General features: G+C 36.0%; 1 protein-coding gene across 3 annotated transcripts in view; it reads left to right on the forward strand.

The window, feature by feature from the left end:
- The first annotated feature begins 3,823 nt into the window (after nt 1-3,823).
- The window catches only part of LOC149797456 (protein mono-ADP-ribosyltransferase PARP15-like), a 99,565-nt gene continuing 85,351 nt past the window's right edge, over nt 3,824-18,037 (forward strand). For 2 of the 3 annotated variants that reach the window (XM_089962265.1, XM_089962266.1), the window contains exons 1-5: nt 3,825-4,005; nt 7,166-7,227; nt 7,910-8,020; nt 9,555-9,649; nt 12,210-12,286. In XM_089962265.1, coding sequence (XP_089818391.1) covers nt 7,198-7,227; nt 7,910-8,020; nt 9,555-9,649; nt 12,210-12,286 — 313 coding nt within the window. In that variant the 5' untranslated portion in view covers nt 3,825-4,005; nt 7,166-7,197. Of the gene's footprint in view, nt 4,006-7,165; nt 7,228-7,909; nt 8,021-9,554; nt 9,650-12,209; nt 12,287-18,037 lie in introns of all 3 variants that reach the window. The other variant, XM_089962267.1, reaches the window with a different exon arrangement.

The raw sequence follows: 18,037 nt of genomic DNA on the forward strand, positions 1-18,037 counted from the left end.
TAAAATAGAAACGAGAAAATTGTTGTTTGCTGCGCAAAAACTGAAAGGAAAATTAGCACAATATTTTGTTTCTACAAACGAAGAAAGGTAAATAATAGGGTGTTTTTTAACTGCGATCTTTGATAAATCAAGCAAGGTAAAAACAATGCAAAAGAATCCAAATGGAGCCCCGATAAACATAACATTAGCATTACCGTGAAAAGGATCTACTAAATTAAACATAGCAGATACAAATTACATTGCAGGCCATTATACTCGATTTTCAAACGAAAAATATAAAACCGGTCTGAAACGTTCACGTACAAGTATCAATTTTTTTTTAAAATCCTACTTTGAACATGATGTCTTGAACCAACCTTATGGCAGCGGAAGAGAATCAAAATATGATCAGCATTTCTTGTTTGGAACATATTTGATGCATTCGGTCGGAAGCGAATCACCAAACCCAATAAAATGAATGTATATTCAGAAAATTATACGACAGATCGTCCGAAACACTACTTTCAATCAGAACAATACACTGGTCTCACTTCCGGTTATGGGCGCCAACATATTGAATTTTATCCATACTGCCATAAAGCAATCAGTATAGCCACCATTATATTTAGGCCTGATCGCATATGGACACAGAGAACAATTAATTTCACTATATGTTCTCAACATTCTTTTCTCAGTACTGACCTTTCCACTGTGACAATCAATGCAAATCATATGTTAATCTAAAATACCTTCAAAGATGACTTCACGATGAAGTTCTTGTCAAAGATTGACTTGCTCTTTTTTTAGATGCTGGACTGTCACCGTAGCAGCATGTAAACATAACACAGATTTCACTTCCGGATCATCACCAAGGCTTTATTACTCACTGTGCACTGTCGCCGAAATACACACAGACAACAACACCCTGAGCTCATGTCATCAAGCATAAAGAGTTACCCTTAAATCCCTACCAAAAATACATAAATAAAACTCTTCTATCGCCACCAAATTGAGAGAGGAAAAAATGCTCTAACAATAGACTAGAACTATATTCGTGGGTACTGAACTGGACGTATTGATTTTGACCCGATTCCATATAACTTTAGTGTTAAATGATCATGCGCCCTGTCTACCATTATTCGTTACTTCTACAATATAGTTTAAGTCTTCATCGCGAATGACAACTTTGTACATGTATAGAAACATATCGGAGATAAACAGATGAACTTCCATCACGTAATATAAGCAAGCCGCTTGAAAATGTGCACAATGCAGGTTCCGTAGCTGTGCTTTGCTTATCATATGAAGTTCTCAGTGCGTAAATCAGTTACGTTACAAACCTGCATAGTTATATGATAGGCGAAATCCTTAACGAAATATGCACGAAGTGACTATTGTTGACATTAAACATGGTCAGTTCTAGCTGTGAAATGAAGGTAAATTATCTATATATAAATTTTATAAAGGACGAGTGCCATGACATATACAATGAATGTTCCAATTTGCTATCGATTAATCGATGGTGAAATGTGTAGTCAGAATTTTAATGCTGCTTGTATCTCTATGTTTTCCGGAATAAAGGAAAATATAACTGCCAATAATCAACCATGCATTTATGTGTAACCATTATAACAATCACTGGAACAATATTGCTAGCACGCAGATATCCATATATATATATATATATATATATATATATATATATATATATATATATATATATATATATATATATATATATATATATATATATATATATATATATTTATATACAGATATATATGTATATATATATGTATATATATATGTATATATATATATATATATATATATATATATATATATATATATATATATATATATATATGGTATCCTACATTTGAACGTGCATTAGTGTGTCACATCTGGGGTGGGTAAATGGGTAATGAAGGGTGGTGGGAAGAAGAGTGCTTCCCCGATCCTTCCCAGCTACAAAATGTAAATGAGCGCGAAACAACGGCAGAATTTTCTAGAATTTGTTTTCTATACAATTAGTTGGTTACAGTAAAAGATTGCAAAGGCTGACTATGTAATCGCTTTCAAGGGACTTTGCCCCTCTGGGGCCCAACTGACAATTCCGTCCCACAGACACTTGGCTGACTTAGAGAGGCTCTCTCCACCTCCCAAACGATACTAAACGATATTCATGGATCCGCCTTTCATATGGTATGTGTTATCTTCAAGTTGTATTGATAGTGTGACATAGTTTTTAGGGAAACACAATGAACTGCGTTCCGCAGTGATAACGGAATTTATCCCCCCTAATTACCACCCGTCTAGTCGCCATTTCGGCATGTGTAGGTTTATCTTGTCGTTAGCAAAGAGAACACGGAAGAGATTTGGATCTGAACCTTTCATTATTTATTCGTATTTAAAGTATGGAAAGATAGAAAGGTATGTGACACTTTATCACCTTACATATAAAAGATTGGCATTTTAATCTTGGCAGGATATTCGGAGATTACACCTTCTCCTCTTTTATCTCTAGATAATTTTATTCTAACAAGCACAATTATTATTCGATATACTACAGAACACTAGAACGTATGTGATGATGTGCTGTCCATAGGCCTTCGTCAAGTCCGTCCGTTAGCACACATTGCTTTCGCTACTCCTAAACTACTTGGAAGATTGCCATCAAACATTACACACACGTTCATCAAAATGTCTTGGTGGTCCTAGATGAAAAAGTTATCTATTTCAGAAAATGATAAAGTAAAACATAGGATGAATTTCTCGATTTTTAATCTTTTCTTCATCTGGCTTGCATAATATGTACTTGTATAGAAATATAGCAGGGAAAAAGAGAGGAATGGGCATCTCTACTCTTAATGGAAGCAACCCGCTTGAAATGTGCACAGAACAGTTACGTATGAAGTTCTCAGTGCGCAAAACAGGTACTGTATGAAGTGGCACAATTATAAGATCGACGAAATCTTTTACCGACTTATGCACATAGTGAAAAACGGTGTAAAAGATCAGTTGTCTTGATATCGATTTTATAGAGAAAATGTGCAGACCATGAACTGTACAATGAATAATCAATATTGTTATCAATTAACCGGTGGTCATATACAGCCAGAAGTATTCTTCTGCTAGTAACTCTAAATTTACCAGAATAAAGGAACAGATAACTGCAAATAAACAACCACTCATTAATATGCAACCATTAAAACAATTACTGGAAAATGATATACCGATTGTTCAAAGTTTTAGCAAAAATTTGTCAAAAATCATCCCTCACACTCACACACACACACACACACACACAAATATATATATATATATATATATATATATATATATATATATATATAATGTACAATATATTATGGTAGATACCTCTTGACCTATTTAGTAACCTTTGTCTCTATGCCGTCGTGTGCAATAATTAGTTTTATGTACACTTACATTTGTATGTTTATTACGGTGTCCTACATTTTATGCTTATTAGGGTGTCATATCAGGGGTGCGTCATTGGGTGGGGAAGGTGATGGTGCTTCGCATGCTGCCCCCACCAATCCCCCATCAAGGAAACAAGCCAGAAGAAAAAAAGGAAATGAACGCGAAACAACCGCAACATTTTCTAGCGCAAGTTTTCTATACAGTTAGGTTGTTACGATCATTCATTGCAAACCCCTAACATGAAAAAGGTTTCGGGGACTTCCGTACTAGAGACATTTTATTGACATGCTGACACTCTCCTTATCTCCCAAACGATACTTGTCATATATTCCTGGATCCACCCTTTCATATGTTGTGCGTTATCTTCAATTTTTTTTTTTTTTACAGCGTGACGTAGTTCTTAGGGAACCACAATGAACTTCACTCCGCAGTGATAACGGAATTTACCCCAAACATATCACACGTCTAGTCGCCATTTTGGCATTTGTAGGTTGATATTGTGCCTAGCCGAGAGAACATCGAAGCTATGTGGATCTGAAACTTTCATTTTTATCCGTATTTAATTGAGGGAAAGATAAAAAGGTATTTGTCACTTTGTCACCTTACATTTAATCTTATCGGGAGTTTAGGAGACCCCAAATTGTCTGTAGATAATTTTGTTCTAACAAACATGATCAGTGATCAATATAATTAGTTATTGATTTCATGCAATCAAGAGATAAGTACTCTTTTGCAAGCTATTCTGGAGTCAGATGTTTTTAAAAGCATGTCCCTCCACCAACCCACACCGAAAATTAAATGGTTGGAGAATGTTGGACCATAAATGCTAAATTCGTAGATAAGGTATCGTCAGGGACATACTGAGCGCCCGAATTATCTAGTATCATTCATTTGCGTGGAATTTCAGTTGGTGACAGGGGACCATGCGATTTTCTTTATCACTCTACTGGTCATAGACCAGATTAGCGTATATGATGATGTGTTGTCCATCGGCCTTCGTCAAAACCGTCTGTTAGCACACGTTGCTATCACTACTCCTTCTAAACTACTTGGACGATTGCCATGAAACTTTGCACACACATTTACCAAAAGTTCTAGTTTGTTCTAGATGAAACTGGTGCCTCTCGAAAATCCAGTATGGCCGAATCAGTGGACATTTTGACAATTACATTATTGCTACTTCTATTCAAAGAATGGCCATATTAACATGATTATTTCACTAAGAGATTTCTTTTGATGTCAATATTTTGTAAATAATAAATGTACTTGTCTGATGTCCAATATGACCACCACAGCGGCCATCTTGAAAATATTGTGTTTGCCACTCATCATGGGATTTTCATTTAAAAAAAAACTTATGTCTATCTGCTTATAATGACAATGTCTGATGTCTAATATAGTCACCACAGCGGACATCTTAAAAATAGTTTGATCACTATTCCTGCTAAGAGGGTGGTCGTATCAGCATAGGGTTTTGCTAAACTTGTTATTATGCTGTATCGGTCTAAATGGTACCAGTGCAACATTCAATGTGCCTGAAAAAGTGTCTGTCTTAAGAATCTTATTATCGCTATTCCTCCTGTTGAATGGTCATATCAGGATAGGGTTTTAACTGAAAGATTTCTTTTGATGTCGAGATGCACGTAAATGAAAATGATTTCTATCCATTTTCTTATATGTCTGGCACAATGCAAATCTTGAAAATCTTCTGTTATCACTACTTCTCCTAGACGGCTCGTCATACGATCATTGCGCCTTCAATAAAGGGTTTCTTATTATATCCAGTTGTTACTAAATATAAATTATGCCAATCTGATATCCAATATGGCTACTACGGTACCCATCTTTAATGTCATGTTATCGTTAGTAGTCCAAAATAGAAAATCATATCAATATGGATTTTCCACTAGAAAACTTCTTATGACGTCTTCTTTGTCCTAAATGGTGCCAATCTGACATCCGATATTTCTAAAACAGCAGCTAATTTCTAAAAATTGAATAGCTGAAAAATAGAGTTGGTTTCAACACTCAGCAGTTAAACAGATGAAATGGTAATACGTTGTATTTTAGGAAATTCGTTTCAGTCATTACAGCGTCACTCTACTCGATTGAACTCTTGATTCATTTTTTACGTAAAGATAATGTAATGTTCTTTTGTGGGGGTCAGAAACCTCTCCGAAACATACAAATAAACAAACGGTCATGACATGCAACCAACATGTGGGTTAAACTGTTGGATGCGGTGTGTGAGATACCATCCATACAAATAAAGGGATAATATATGTATAGTTTGCCATTTATAAATAATTATGATTATAAATCTAATATTCCTTAGCTATGTTGTGAAGCATAATGCTTTAGATTTGATCTGAAATAAAGCCCCAATGCTTAAATATGTTCTAAAACGTACCTTTGCCAGTGTCCGTATATATGTTTTTTATGCTATAATATTTAATAGTGTAATCGTGAACATGCAGAACTATTCAAACTGTCTACTTATGCACTGGAGTAAAATATATAGATCTGCCAAGTAAATCAAGGGTGGGTGTATGTAACAACAGTTTGTTTTGTTTGTAGATTTTAACGACACTATTAAGACATTAATGGCTATACCATACAGAGGAAATTAGAGCTATGGGTCTTTCTCATGGTCACTCTGAGGCAGCCGATCTGGGTTCGCCTGGGTTAGCCTGGATTATATTTAGTTCGCATCCATTGGAGAATGAGTCCGACACTATGCCAGTCGAGTGACTTCAGCTCCCTAGATTTACAGTGGTTACACATATTCATGTACAATCAGGATAGTATATATGCCGTATCCTAGTTCCATTTGTGAACAACAATCAAATGAGATAAAGTTTGCCAGTACAAGGGTGCGGTGGATGTGTGTGAAATTTGGTGTTAATTTGATTATGTTTGATGGCAATTATCTATGGAGCCAACAATATGAAGTTTAGACAGTTCACTCTTGTATTTTGTTCACTAATCTGAGATTTATTTGCTATGTTTTTAAACAACGTCATTGTGTCATTTTTGTTTTAATTTGATAATGTTTCATGTCATGCTCAACAAACGAGAACTACTAAATCTAGATATAACAAGCACAGACATATAATCGAGCAATTGTTGTCACCAATCTGATATCTCTTTACTATATTGCTAAACACCATCCTTCATATTTTATAACGTATGTCCCCCAAACCATATTTAATGCTGATCATCCCTCTTCATTATGAATGTTCTTAAAGGAAAGGAAAATAATACATCTTAATATAAAGCAAAGACAGATACATTGTAGTAACAATTGATTGCACAAATCGATTTTAACATTTTTCATACTCTCAGCAATAAAGATTAAGTACTTACACAAGACGTGGATCGCACCATTGCAAATGTAGGTATCAATGGACTTCCATCATGCTATTAAATTTAAATGGGTTTATTTTATTCTTTATTTGTGTTTACATGCATAGTGCAATTTCATATTTTTGGATTATTTCCAAAGATTGTATATTGATAACATTTACTTTGGGGGTTAAGAAATTGGCGTCATTTGGAATTAATGTCCATTAAGTTTGATCTTGTACTTTAGAGACTGCCGATGAAGACCTTCTAGTTAGTTAAGGTACATCCTTGTTTTCGTACTATCCGTGTGTGTCTTATATAGAGTTTCTATTCCACAAATATGTACGTATGTTGCATTTAAACCTATGTTGGATGATACATTATCAAAATTTTGCAGAGACACGTGGGTATAAAAGTGCATGCTCATGAATGAAAAGAACATTACCTACCCCTATGCAGGTAAATTGCCGTAATAAAGAAGTTATATTCCTGTCTTGTTTATGGTTCTGAAATAGGCATGTTCCATTAAATGACGTTAAACGTAAAAAAAGTTGAGATTTAAGGTGTTATTATGAAGCTCTTATGTTATTTTTTCAGAAACATTCAAAAGTTACTAAACATCCATTATGAGTTAAAGCATTTTACATGCTGACTCTCCTTTGAGTAAAGGACGAAATAACCTACGTAATGTTCATGATATAATTATGAAAATTACTGTAGTGATTGATATTAGTTTCTTCAAATATGTTAGAAATGATTATATGATTTTTACTCAAATAGGAAATAAAAATAAAGCTATAACAATAGGTGTGACATAATGATTGTTTACTCTTTCCCTGTTCATCTCATTTACATCTCATCTACATGGTATATGGCAAAGTAGGATCTAGAGAGCATTTCAACTGCTGGAGATAATATGCATAACATTGTGATCATTCTGATATTGTTCTGTAGAATTACTAAATGACTTACGTTTTTTAGTACCGTTGTGCACCAAAATAAAGTAGTAATATAATGAAAACAGTTATTCTTTGCCGTATATATTGTGGGATCGTTTCAGTTAGTTGTTAGCTACATAGTAGTTTAAATATTTCCTAAAATATATCAGAAGATATACTACAAACATCTTTTTCTTTCACAGAGCGGATTCTTGCCGGGACAAAAGGTTAAATGCCTTAACAGACAAAAAGATATCTGCGAAGGAGAATTGGGTTTTTCCGAAAATGAAATTCTAACCATTCTAGGAGCAGACGTATGTTTACATTACTAGATGAAACAATAGCTAATATTGCATATCATGTGCGATATAGGAATATTAATACTAATTCATTTATGTTTTGCTCTTTAACCTAATCTAGTTGGTAAGCCTTTTAGTTCAATTTGGGAATACAAATTGCTGAAGATAAGGAAAAATAATTAGTGAGAAAGAGAAAGCAAATGTATTTAATTTGTCTAGTTCAAGGAAGAAACATTCTATTAATATTAAGAATATTTGAAGAAAAGATAAATCATGAGATGATGTGTTTGCAGTTTCTTTATCGTGTTACTTAAATAAAAAATGCAGAGGCATAGGAATTCCGCATGTTTATTATACAAGGAACTATTTCACACGTTATGAAAAAACATTGCATTGTCAGGAGTGGCGAAGCAACCGTTGAGGATACGAAATGTTTCAAATAATTGACTTGCTTTCCTTAGTTTTAAAGTTTCTTTTGAATTCAATCAAGTTTGAAGCATAGATCTATTGCTCCGTTGTTTCGATAGTCGCTTAGCTTTGGGTTTGAAATCAATAACCACCTATCCCCAATTTATCCATCTTTGGTAAATCAAGTTCTGTGAATAACACATTTCATTATGTCTGCAGAAAACAATATTAAATAAGTTAATATTTGAACCCCAATTGTTGCTGTTTGGAATTTAATTGTAGATATTTTGCGATATCAGATAATCACTGATTACATTAATGTACCGAGCATGTGTATTTTTAAATATGTTTAGCTACACGAAGAGAAAGAGAGAGAGAGAGAGAGAGATGAATGGGACCTGAATATAGTAATGCACAATAAGAGCAGATATATGCCCTAAATGAGAAGATGAATTAGTTCCAGAAGTGATATCGCTGCAGTGATGATATCAATCATTTACCACACTGACATATTTTAATATCTCGCTATGAAATATAATAATAATAATAATAATAATAATAATAATAATAATAATAATAAGAAGAAGAAGAAGAAGAAGAAGAAGAATATGTATAAGTGTAGAACATAAATCATTGTCATATTATTGCTGTCAAGGGAATCAATATAGTATTGTAAGCCTTAAATATGATTCACAGTTCTGCATTTTGGTGTAGGAGCATACATTTTACTCGATATATTGATTGAAACGAATACAGTTATGATCTGTTTTTAACAGTATCCATAAAGTTATTACGTTATGTCATGCTGGTTTCTAATGATCGTTTCCATCGTATTTGGAACAGCTGTTGAACTATATCAAGCAGAACATAATAAACCCCAATTGACGTATCTTTGTTTGTATTTGTTTTTGACAAGTTTAAGTACTTCAGACTTGTTCCCAGAGATCATCCTTAATTGAAACTTTGATGCTTTGAACTTAGTAGATCTGTGCTGACAATATTCATTTTGTTCACACAAAAGATTTGTTTGTCAGGAAAACGTCTTTTAGATGTAAGCTACAGAGAGCTGGCCGAAACATATATTAAAAAAGTAAGTTCCCTGAATAGCTTTTTCTCATTTATTATCTTTAATGTTTTGTAGGGTTCAACTTGGTATATGGCCAGAAATTGTTCTGGCAATGAAGGTTTGATTCCAGCGAGTTCGGTGGTGAAACATGATGATTTCTCTGCAACATTGTAAGTATATATACTTAACAGGATGAACCCTGATGGGATTGAATATAGCGAAGACATTGAACGCAATTTCTGGACGAGATGTTTATTTATAATGTAATTGAACGACAACTGATTCTGACGCTTTACTTGTGCGCATTAAGTCTAACAATGGATCGAACAGAACGATGCGTACAGGTTTTGTCAACGGACTTAAGCTGGTTGATGGTTATGGGTTTAACGCTAGTTTTGCAGCACAAGGTTAACTATACATGGTGGCCAAACTATTTGGTGGAGAAACACGTAGTTTCACCGAGTATTGAAACGATAATGAATGTATCTCCTCGTAAACAAGTATGACTGATATATGGGTCTATCATCAGAAATGACCAATGTATAGAACGTAAACACAAATATGAACTATGTATGGTTCATTAACATGTAAGATTGACGGATAATCAATTTTCACTTCTAATACGATATCGATCTATATCTTCAAACAAATAATGATATTGAATTACAATTTCACACAGTGATATTTCATAATAGATATTAAAATGTACCGTTTTTTGGCGCATCACGATGTATTTCCGGTTCCACAAAATATGGTGGTCAAGGAGAAAGCACGCATCTTCCACAAGTTTACCGAAGGATCCATACAGAGCCTTTTAATTCTCTGCTTCAGAACTGTTGATCTCTAAGCCTTTTAGTAAACCAGACACGGTTAAGTGCAAATGCAATAATATACAAAGCGCATGTTTGGACACGAATTCGCTTCGTTACACATTAAATTAATTCTTCATCTCTATTGCACGAGATTATAATTATAATAACCAAGCGCGTACAGACATATGTGTCCTACAAGAATGATCTCACTCAAACATAGCTCATAATTCATTCCTTCTATCAATAAGTTTGTTGGAACCAAGTAAGAGCCTGATACTTGAACTAACTATTACAGATCAACAGATAGGTACCTTGGGGAGAATAATTATCCATACATAATAGTTATTGATAAGAAACTCAGTACTTATATGACAACTTTGGCATTAAACGGGTTCTACTACGTAATTCTTCAACATTTTGTTCTTTGCTTTCATTTTCTGTTTGGTTCAAAACTTAGCTCGTGTTTAATCTAATGAGGCTGACATTCGCGTTTAAAGAAGGTCAAAGTTAGACGTACTCATGGCCTTCCGTGTCTGAATATAGAGCTTGACGACGATATTATTATCACGTGATAAAGCAAAATAGTAATCATGCCTAAACGGCGTGAGAGTGGATGTTGATGCTTTCAGATCCATTTATGTAATAATAAAAGACGATATTCTCCTACAGCCAATGAAATTAAATTGTTCTAATACATAGTAATGCACTCTACATGAAGTAAAACAGTTTTCATGAGCAGTTTTAGTGCAGTAGATAAAGCAAGCAATTGGTTTTATAATGCGATGGGGGAGGGGCATCTCAGTGTTACCAATTTAAAGTTTACGTTATCACAGCTCTCTCTATCTCTCTTTCTCAACCTGTCTCTCTCTCTCTCTCTTTATTTCTAGTAAAATGAATGAATAAACTGATGAACTCTCAATTGGTTTATTTATATGGTACAAACACAAATACTCATCCCAAATTAACCCATTGTGCAAATTTAATCTTAATAACTGTTGCTGTATAGGAGTTTTAGCTCCAACAAGGATGACGGATGGATCCACATGTATGGATGGATAACGTAAATCCCATATACCTCCAACTTAATGTCATGAAATTATAAACGTAAGTATGAAGCTAGTTTGTCTAGACCAAGCTGTATTTGAAAAGGTAATGCAGATAACGTGTACTAATTGTTAGACTATATAGTTTAAAGATAATGGTAGGAATTGGTTTCAAACTTAACGTTTTCTTTAAACTATATAAAGTGGTAAGCAGAGGAGAAAAATATTGTTCATGCGTTTCCATATGTTCTGTTTCGGTGCTGGTTAGTGTAAATTCAGAATTTCGTATTTAACTCATTATCACTTGTCCAAGCTTGAACGAGATAATGCTCATACTTTTCCATTTGACTTGTCTTCAAGCATTTTTCGCCTTGTGCTTGACAGAGGTGCTCCACTTGGCATTTGTAACGTTGTTCTTTTGTCAGTGGTTGGATTTCATTTGCAATGTGTTTAGAAAAGCATTAACTGCGGCCCTCTCTTATTGCGAGCGTTGCTCTAAATACTGTTTGTTTCTATCCTTTTTACCGATTGCTTTGATTTTAACCTTTTTCTTCTATTTGGTTGCTTCATTTGTTAGCCTTTTTCCATGACTGTTTTCGAGTTAATTATTAATGGTCCAATATTGAATGTCGTAGACTTTTGACTTCACTGTTATTGTTGAAGAATGCAAACAATATCACGTTATCCTATTGTATAGTGCTTGAGCAAAGTGAATTTCAACATATAGTTAACAATATTTTATGGGATGGAAGGTCCATTTTCGCTAGCCTGGTCAGGTGTGAAATCAAAATCAAATATGAGCATGCTGTGGCGTTTTATTTCCAAATTATACTTGCAGAAAAGTCAAATGGTTAAAGGCATTAAATCTATTTCAGGGACAACACATCGGCAGAGGATGGAATGGACATCTCTGAAACTATATCACATTGGCTCGAGACCTTTCCGAAAACAGGTTTTAATGTTTGTTCTATACCCAAATTAAACTTTCATTAATTACACCCCCACGTACAGTATTTTCATTAGAACCGTGAAAGACACTTGGTAAACCTGAAAATGGGCAAAGGAGATAACTGGCAATTTGCCTTCAGACTAGATTAGGTATATGCAAGTTTATATCGAAGAATCCTTTTAACCATTCACCACCTATTTTACACGATATTTTCAATTATGTTACACGATTGTCAATACAATCTACATTGATAGGAGGAGTCACCTTTATTTATATCATCTAAAATGTAATCAAATTGGCGTGAGAAATAAAGATTTTCAGACGATTATTGCAAGATAGCATTAGCGATGAAATATGTCGTCCAGCCTTTAATGACATATGCGAAGAACTCTTATCATGATTGCTTCAGTACATCGCCTGAACATAGCTTTATATAGGTATAACTGAAATTTGAGGGATAATGTCCAGCAATGTTCACTGACAACATCATAGGCACATTTTATTCGTATGTGCCGGAAATATCTTGTCTTGATTAAAGCAATAGCTTGCAAAATATTTGATGAAAAGCTTGAGCTTCTGTTGTTGTCGGTTTGTAATGTTTCCTAAGATGGAACAAACAGGTAAAATAAATCAGTAGAAAATTTTAATTTATCAGGCTCATATATTGAAAGTAACAGCACACTTTGTATGGAATGCATGTAAGATTTCGCTTTGGCTAGTTGGTGATCAGTTAGAAGTTGGACCAGGATATAAAACTAACTTTTTAACCTCTTCATATGTCCATACCAGTATGAGATGGCCATGGTGCTAACAATTATTCACCGAATCCTACACCTTAGGAGTACGACCACTGCCTTGCAGGTTCAGCACTCCAAGTATAAATATTTTAGCTATACAAATGCTTAAGTCTTTTTATCCTCACATAAGTTAGAGTTCAACAGAAGTAATCACCTTTGGATAGAAGGACATGCGCAAAACCCCGTCCACACTTCGGTTACTGCTTTCGCTCTTGCTAGAATGCTAGGATGTTTCTATTGATATTTATAATATTCACTAACGCCCACTTCACTTTAAATGTTGGCAACGCTTGTCTGATTTCACTTGTTCTGTTCGCTAGTACGTCAATGTGCATTTTATATATGTCAGCTCTGTCACTCAAGACCTAATATTACAAACTAGAAGTCTTGACATACAATGTTTATAGTCATTTGCATCGTTCATTAGCGTCCACTTCACGGTACGTCTACGCGGCGATGAACTGATTTATTTGAGGGTATTGTTTTGCTTCTTATTTACATGTGTCAAGCAACAAACATGACAAAGTGCTCTAATAAGAGATCGCAAGAACTTTACGTTTGCTCAGGATTATCGTTCCATACGTCTGGAATGTGTGCGTGTGATTTAGAACATAATACAATATAGCTCGTAATTAAAGGAAAGGTGAATAGGTGCACCACGTAGTGAGGAGGATATAAGTAGAATTGCCACCCAGCCGCATCAGTGAACAAATTGAAAGCAGAGAACTCACTGGTGCAATGCGTTAGAAGCCTCATCTCCACCTGCACTTACTCAACCGGAAAAGACAGTTAGGTCTAATTTCTCGTTGTTTGGGGGAGATGGACGGCAGCTCTAGCAGGGCCTCAGCTGGTATAGATATGGACGGGTTAGAGGGATCGAATATCCCTGCTGCCGTCCCGGCATCATGAAGGTTGCACCGGACGGAAGGAAAGGATGGACCTGTTCCGTGAAGATCGGACTGTGCCACTAGAAGTACATCACTAACGGTCCATACAGAATCCGATCAAACCTACACCTGTTTCTGAGCGAAATGCTTACGATGACCTAATATCATGTATCAAGAACGTAGCACAGTAGGAAGGGAATGATGGTTCTATTCCGTCAAACCTGAAAATTAGCTGTGGAGAGTATGCAGTCCGCACCTATGCATAAGGTGACGGCTTAAATCGACGTAACATCACGTATCTTGTCTCGATAACATGCACTCGCAGGAAAGAGCACATCCAGTACAGTGCCATTACAGACAGATGTTGCTGTACATACATATTCATTATGGTAACATCCCAAGATTTTATTCACTTGGGTATTGCGTTCAAAAGGCAAGTGAAATAATAGCCAGGACTGAAGCGGTCGCAGTTTCTGATCCTGATATAGTAAATTTACTAAACATAATTATTGACAGAATTTTGAATTAGAGAAAGATTTGTCCTTTTATACTAGTATGCAGACTGCGATACAGTTAAGGAAACTCGCATAAGAGCGTGCTACACAAATATCAAGCCGTATACGAGAAGCTGCCATGCTTGAGTTACTAGGACCATAACAACGTCACCCAGATCAACCACAGCCGGTTAAATGTGAGGCATTTTGATAAAACTGCAACTCTTGGTCAAGAATAAAGAAAACTGCCGTCGCCTCGCACTTGGTATAATTGTCATGGTTGCTGTGTCCCCTTCCCCAAAGTTGGAAGTATATAAACATGATTATTTACGACATTATCGGGCAATTATTCCGATTGAAAAATTGTCTGGCAAAGACCTATTAAAACGTTTTTGAAAGATGTTTCCAGGAATCGTATCTATGTTACAGCACACAGTCATCTCCGGCGTTAAGCAGATACTATTTTCTACGTGCATTTGGGTTTGCTTCTTATCCATTACAAGGGTAGACTAGAAATCACAACGTGTCATTTCATGGTTATCGAAATTTAGTCTTAAACCGCAAAAGTCACCTAGGCTATTCATGATGAAATCGGTCAAGGCTTTGTAAAGATTCTCGAGACATGGGAAATATACACCAACGCATGATCAGGATGTGCTCTTGATAGATGCATAATGGTTGAAGTGAATGGTTTGACAAATCGTTGTTTTACCCTTGTGGATCTACATGGGTACATGTTGGACCTGCGCTTGGAAACTTTGATGATACAGCTGCGCATTAAAGATCAGCCTTACATTAAAATATAAAGATATTGTTCGTGGAATTATAACACCCGTGCGGGTTGTCAACGTCAGGAGAAAACCCGTTTAGACGCTCTATTATGGACATGGTTTATGTTGAATTTGTTCACAGATTGATCACAGGCTCGCCTAAAGTGTCCACCGCATATGTCTTTGTTTGCTGCTACTATTGCTAAGTAAATTGATACCATCAAAACGTTTCCAAGGATTGGTTGACAGTTCTGGAATTGAATGCGGTTCAATCTACTTTAGATTGGTTCGACAGTCAAACGATGAAATAGTTCAAAGATGCATCCAACACCCCGTTCAAAATAGACTCTCTTATGTTGAGAGATCAAAGCAAGTAAAATTATTACTATTACTAGTACGCGACTAGGGATCCAAAAAGGAAGAGCCGATACAATTTCAGGTTCCTGAGTTATCTTGGCATTTTCTTCCATGTGACGCATTCTTGGAAGCCCGGGAATAGCTTGTCCAAGACAACATGTTGCATACGGATTTAGCAACAACGGCGTCATGGCAATATTCAACAGGACACGTTATTTCATCGACGGAAACATAATCGAAGCCATTCTTGACAACATCGATGTTTCTGCACCAATTCTTGGATTCGCCCGTTACAGTTATAATTACACAATGTCTGCTGCTGACCCGTCTGTGACGTTTATCAAAGACAACCAGTGTTAATCCTGATAACACGGTTCTACAAATGTTTTGAAAGTCTTCTGCTTCAGATATAAAATGTGCTATTTATTATGGATTTTGATGTGCTGCATTTAGATATTACAATTAAAACAACTCATTGGCTACTGTTTGCATGATATTTAAGTTTTTACATTTTACGTCTAGATATATAGTGTGTAGATAGTAGAGTTTTAATCATAAATTGTAAATCTAGGTCTTTGCATGTGTTTATGGTTGCTTTACATGATAATATTTCACCTGTCCTGTTTATGTAACACTTTAAAAAACAGCAAAAGGGCTATATCAAAATAACATTTATTATGAAGCAAAAGGAAAAAATATTATGTATATGTAACTACATAGCTTAGTCCTTATGCAATGTCTGCCCAGCGCTTCTTGGCTTGTCTCTTGTATTCATTAAATGGGGCATCTCTTGTCACTGTCCATTAATAGTCTAGAAGTATTGATGGGCTTCTTGTGCCCTGATGGAGTTTCTTCATTGTTGCAATATCCTGTTGAAATCGCCCGTCGTGCTCATCTCTCACTGCTCCACAGGTCGGTTGAATAATATCTAGACGAGAGTGCAAATAAGTATCTTGAGTGACATGTTGCAAATATGGCTTTTGTATGTCTCTGTAAAGTTTTCACCAACTCCCTATAGTTGTCTGCCTTGCTGTTTCCGAGAACGTTTGTTGCCACTAACTGGAAGGCTTTCCGTGCCATATTTTCCTTGCCACGCTGTGCACGGTCAAATGCATAATCTCCAAGAAGTTCATGAATCTGAATACCAGCAAAGACACCTTCCTTTAATTTAGCTTCACTTTACCTTGGAAACTTGGAAAGTTTCCACGGAGGTACTTGAAAGCTGCTTGTGTTTTATCCATGGCCTTGACAAAGTTCTTCATCAGACCCAGAAAGATGTGCAAGGGTGGTAATAAAGTCTTCCCTGATTCAACAAGTGGTGGATGCTGACCACGTTTCCTCGCAGGCTCCAATGACTGTCGGAGTTGCCAATCCCTCTTAATGTAGTGGGAATCTCTCGCACGACTATCACATTCGCAGAGAAAACAGCAGTACTTTGTGTATCCAGTCTGCAGACCAAGCAAGAGAGCAACAACCATCAAATCGCCACAAAGCTGCCGCTGATGTTTGTCATAGTTTATGCACCTCAAAAATTGTTTCATGTTTTCATAGGTTTTCCTTAATATGGGCTGCATTGCCAGCTGGAATTGATGGCAAAGCATTGCCATTATGCAGCAAAACAGATTTATGTCTCGTATTCAATGAATCAATGAACAATGGTCTCTAATCTGGATCACACAAACGATGTAGAGGGCTGCCATCACACTATCGATGTTGTTGCAGGCTTCAAGATCACCTTCCATGAATGGGACATGATCCCTTTGAAGGTCACGGAACATGGAAACCCTAACAACACCTACCAGGAGATTCCACTGCTGTAGTCTGGAGCCCAACAGCTCTACCTTACTCTTGGATAGCTCCAAAATTCCTGACAAGGTCAATGATTTCACCTTGTATTATGAAGTGTGGTTCAGAGGAAAGTGATGGGATAAAATATGGGTCATGTGACGTTGATTGTTCAGGACTAGAAGTTTCATTCTCTCCCTCGTGCAACTCAAGTGAGAATGATTCTGGTGCATCAGGAACCGGCAGTCTTTCTCCGTGGGGTACTGGGCGTATAGCTGATGTTTGGATAATGCACATTCCATGTTCTCTTCTTTGACACACCTTTCCGAACTGGAGGCACCATGCACAAGTAACAATTGTTGATATGATATGTTGGTTCTCTTCAAATCATTGGCACTGTAAAAGACATGTATTTCCTTTTCATGTTCTCCCACTGGCGAAGATTTGTTACACAAATGTTGCATCATAGGTGTGGGGTCCACCTCTTGTCCTAGTATCCAATTCTGCAGCCGAAATAAATGTGATAGGCATTGTAAACCATAGTGTTTATATTGCACTTGTGAGATGCAAATGTCAGTTCACCACAAACATTGCAGAAGTTATCTGCAATATTCACAAAAGTACGAGGCATCTCTGCTCACCTTGGCTAAATAGAAATGTGTTC

This window comes from Sinohyriopsis cumingii, chromosome 6 (genome assembly GCF_028554795.1).
Source record: "Sinohyriopsis cumingii isolate HCF-2022 chromosome 6, ASM2855479v2, whole genome shotgun sequence".
NCBI lineage: Eukaryota > Metazoa > Mollusca > Bivalvia > Unionida > Unionidae > Sinohyriopsis > Sinohyriopsis cumingii.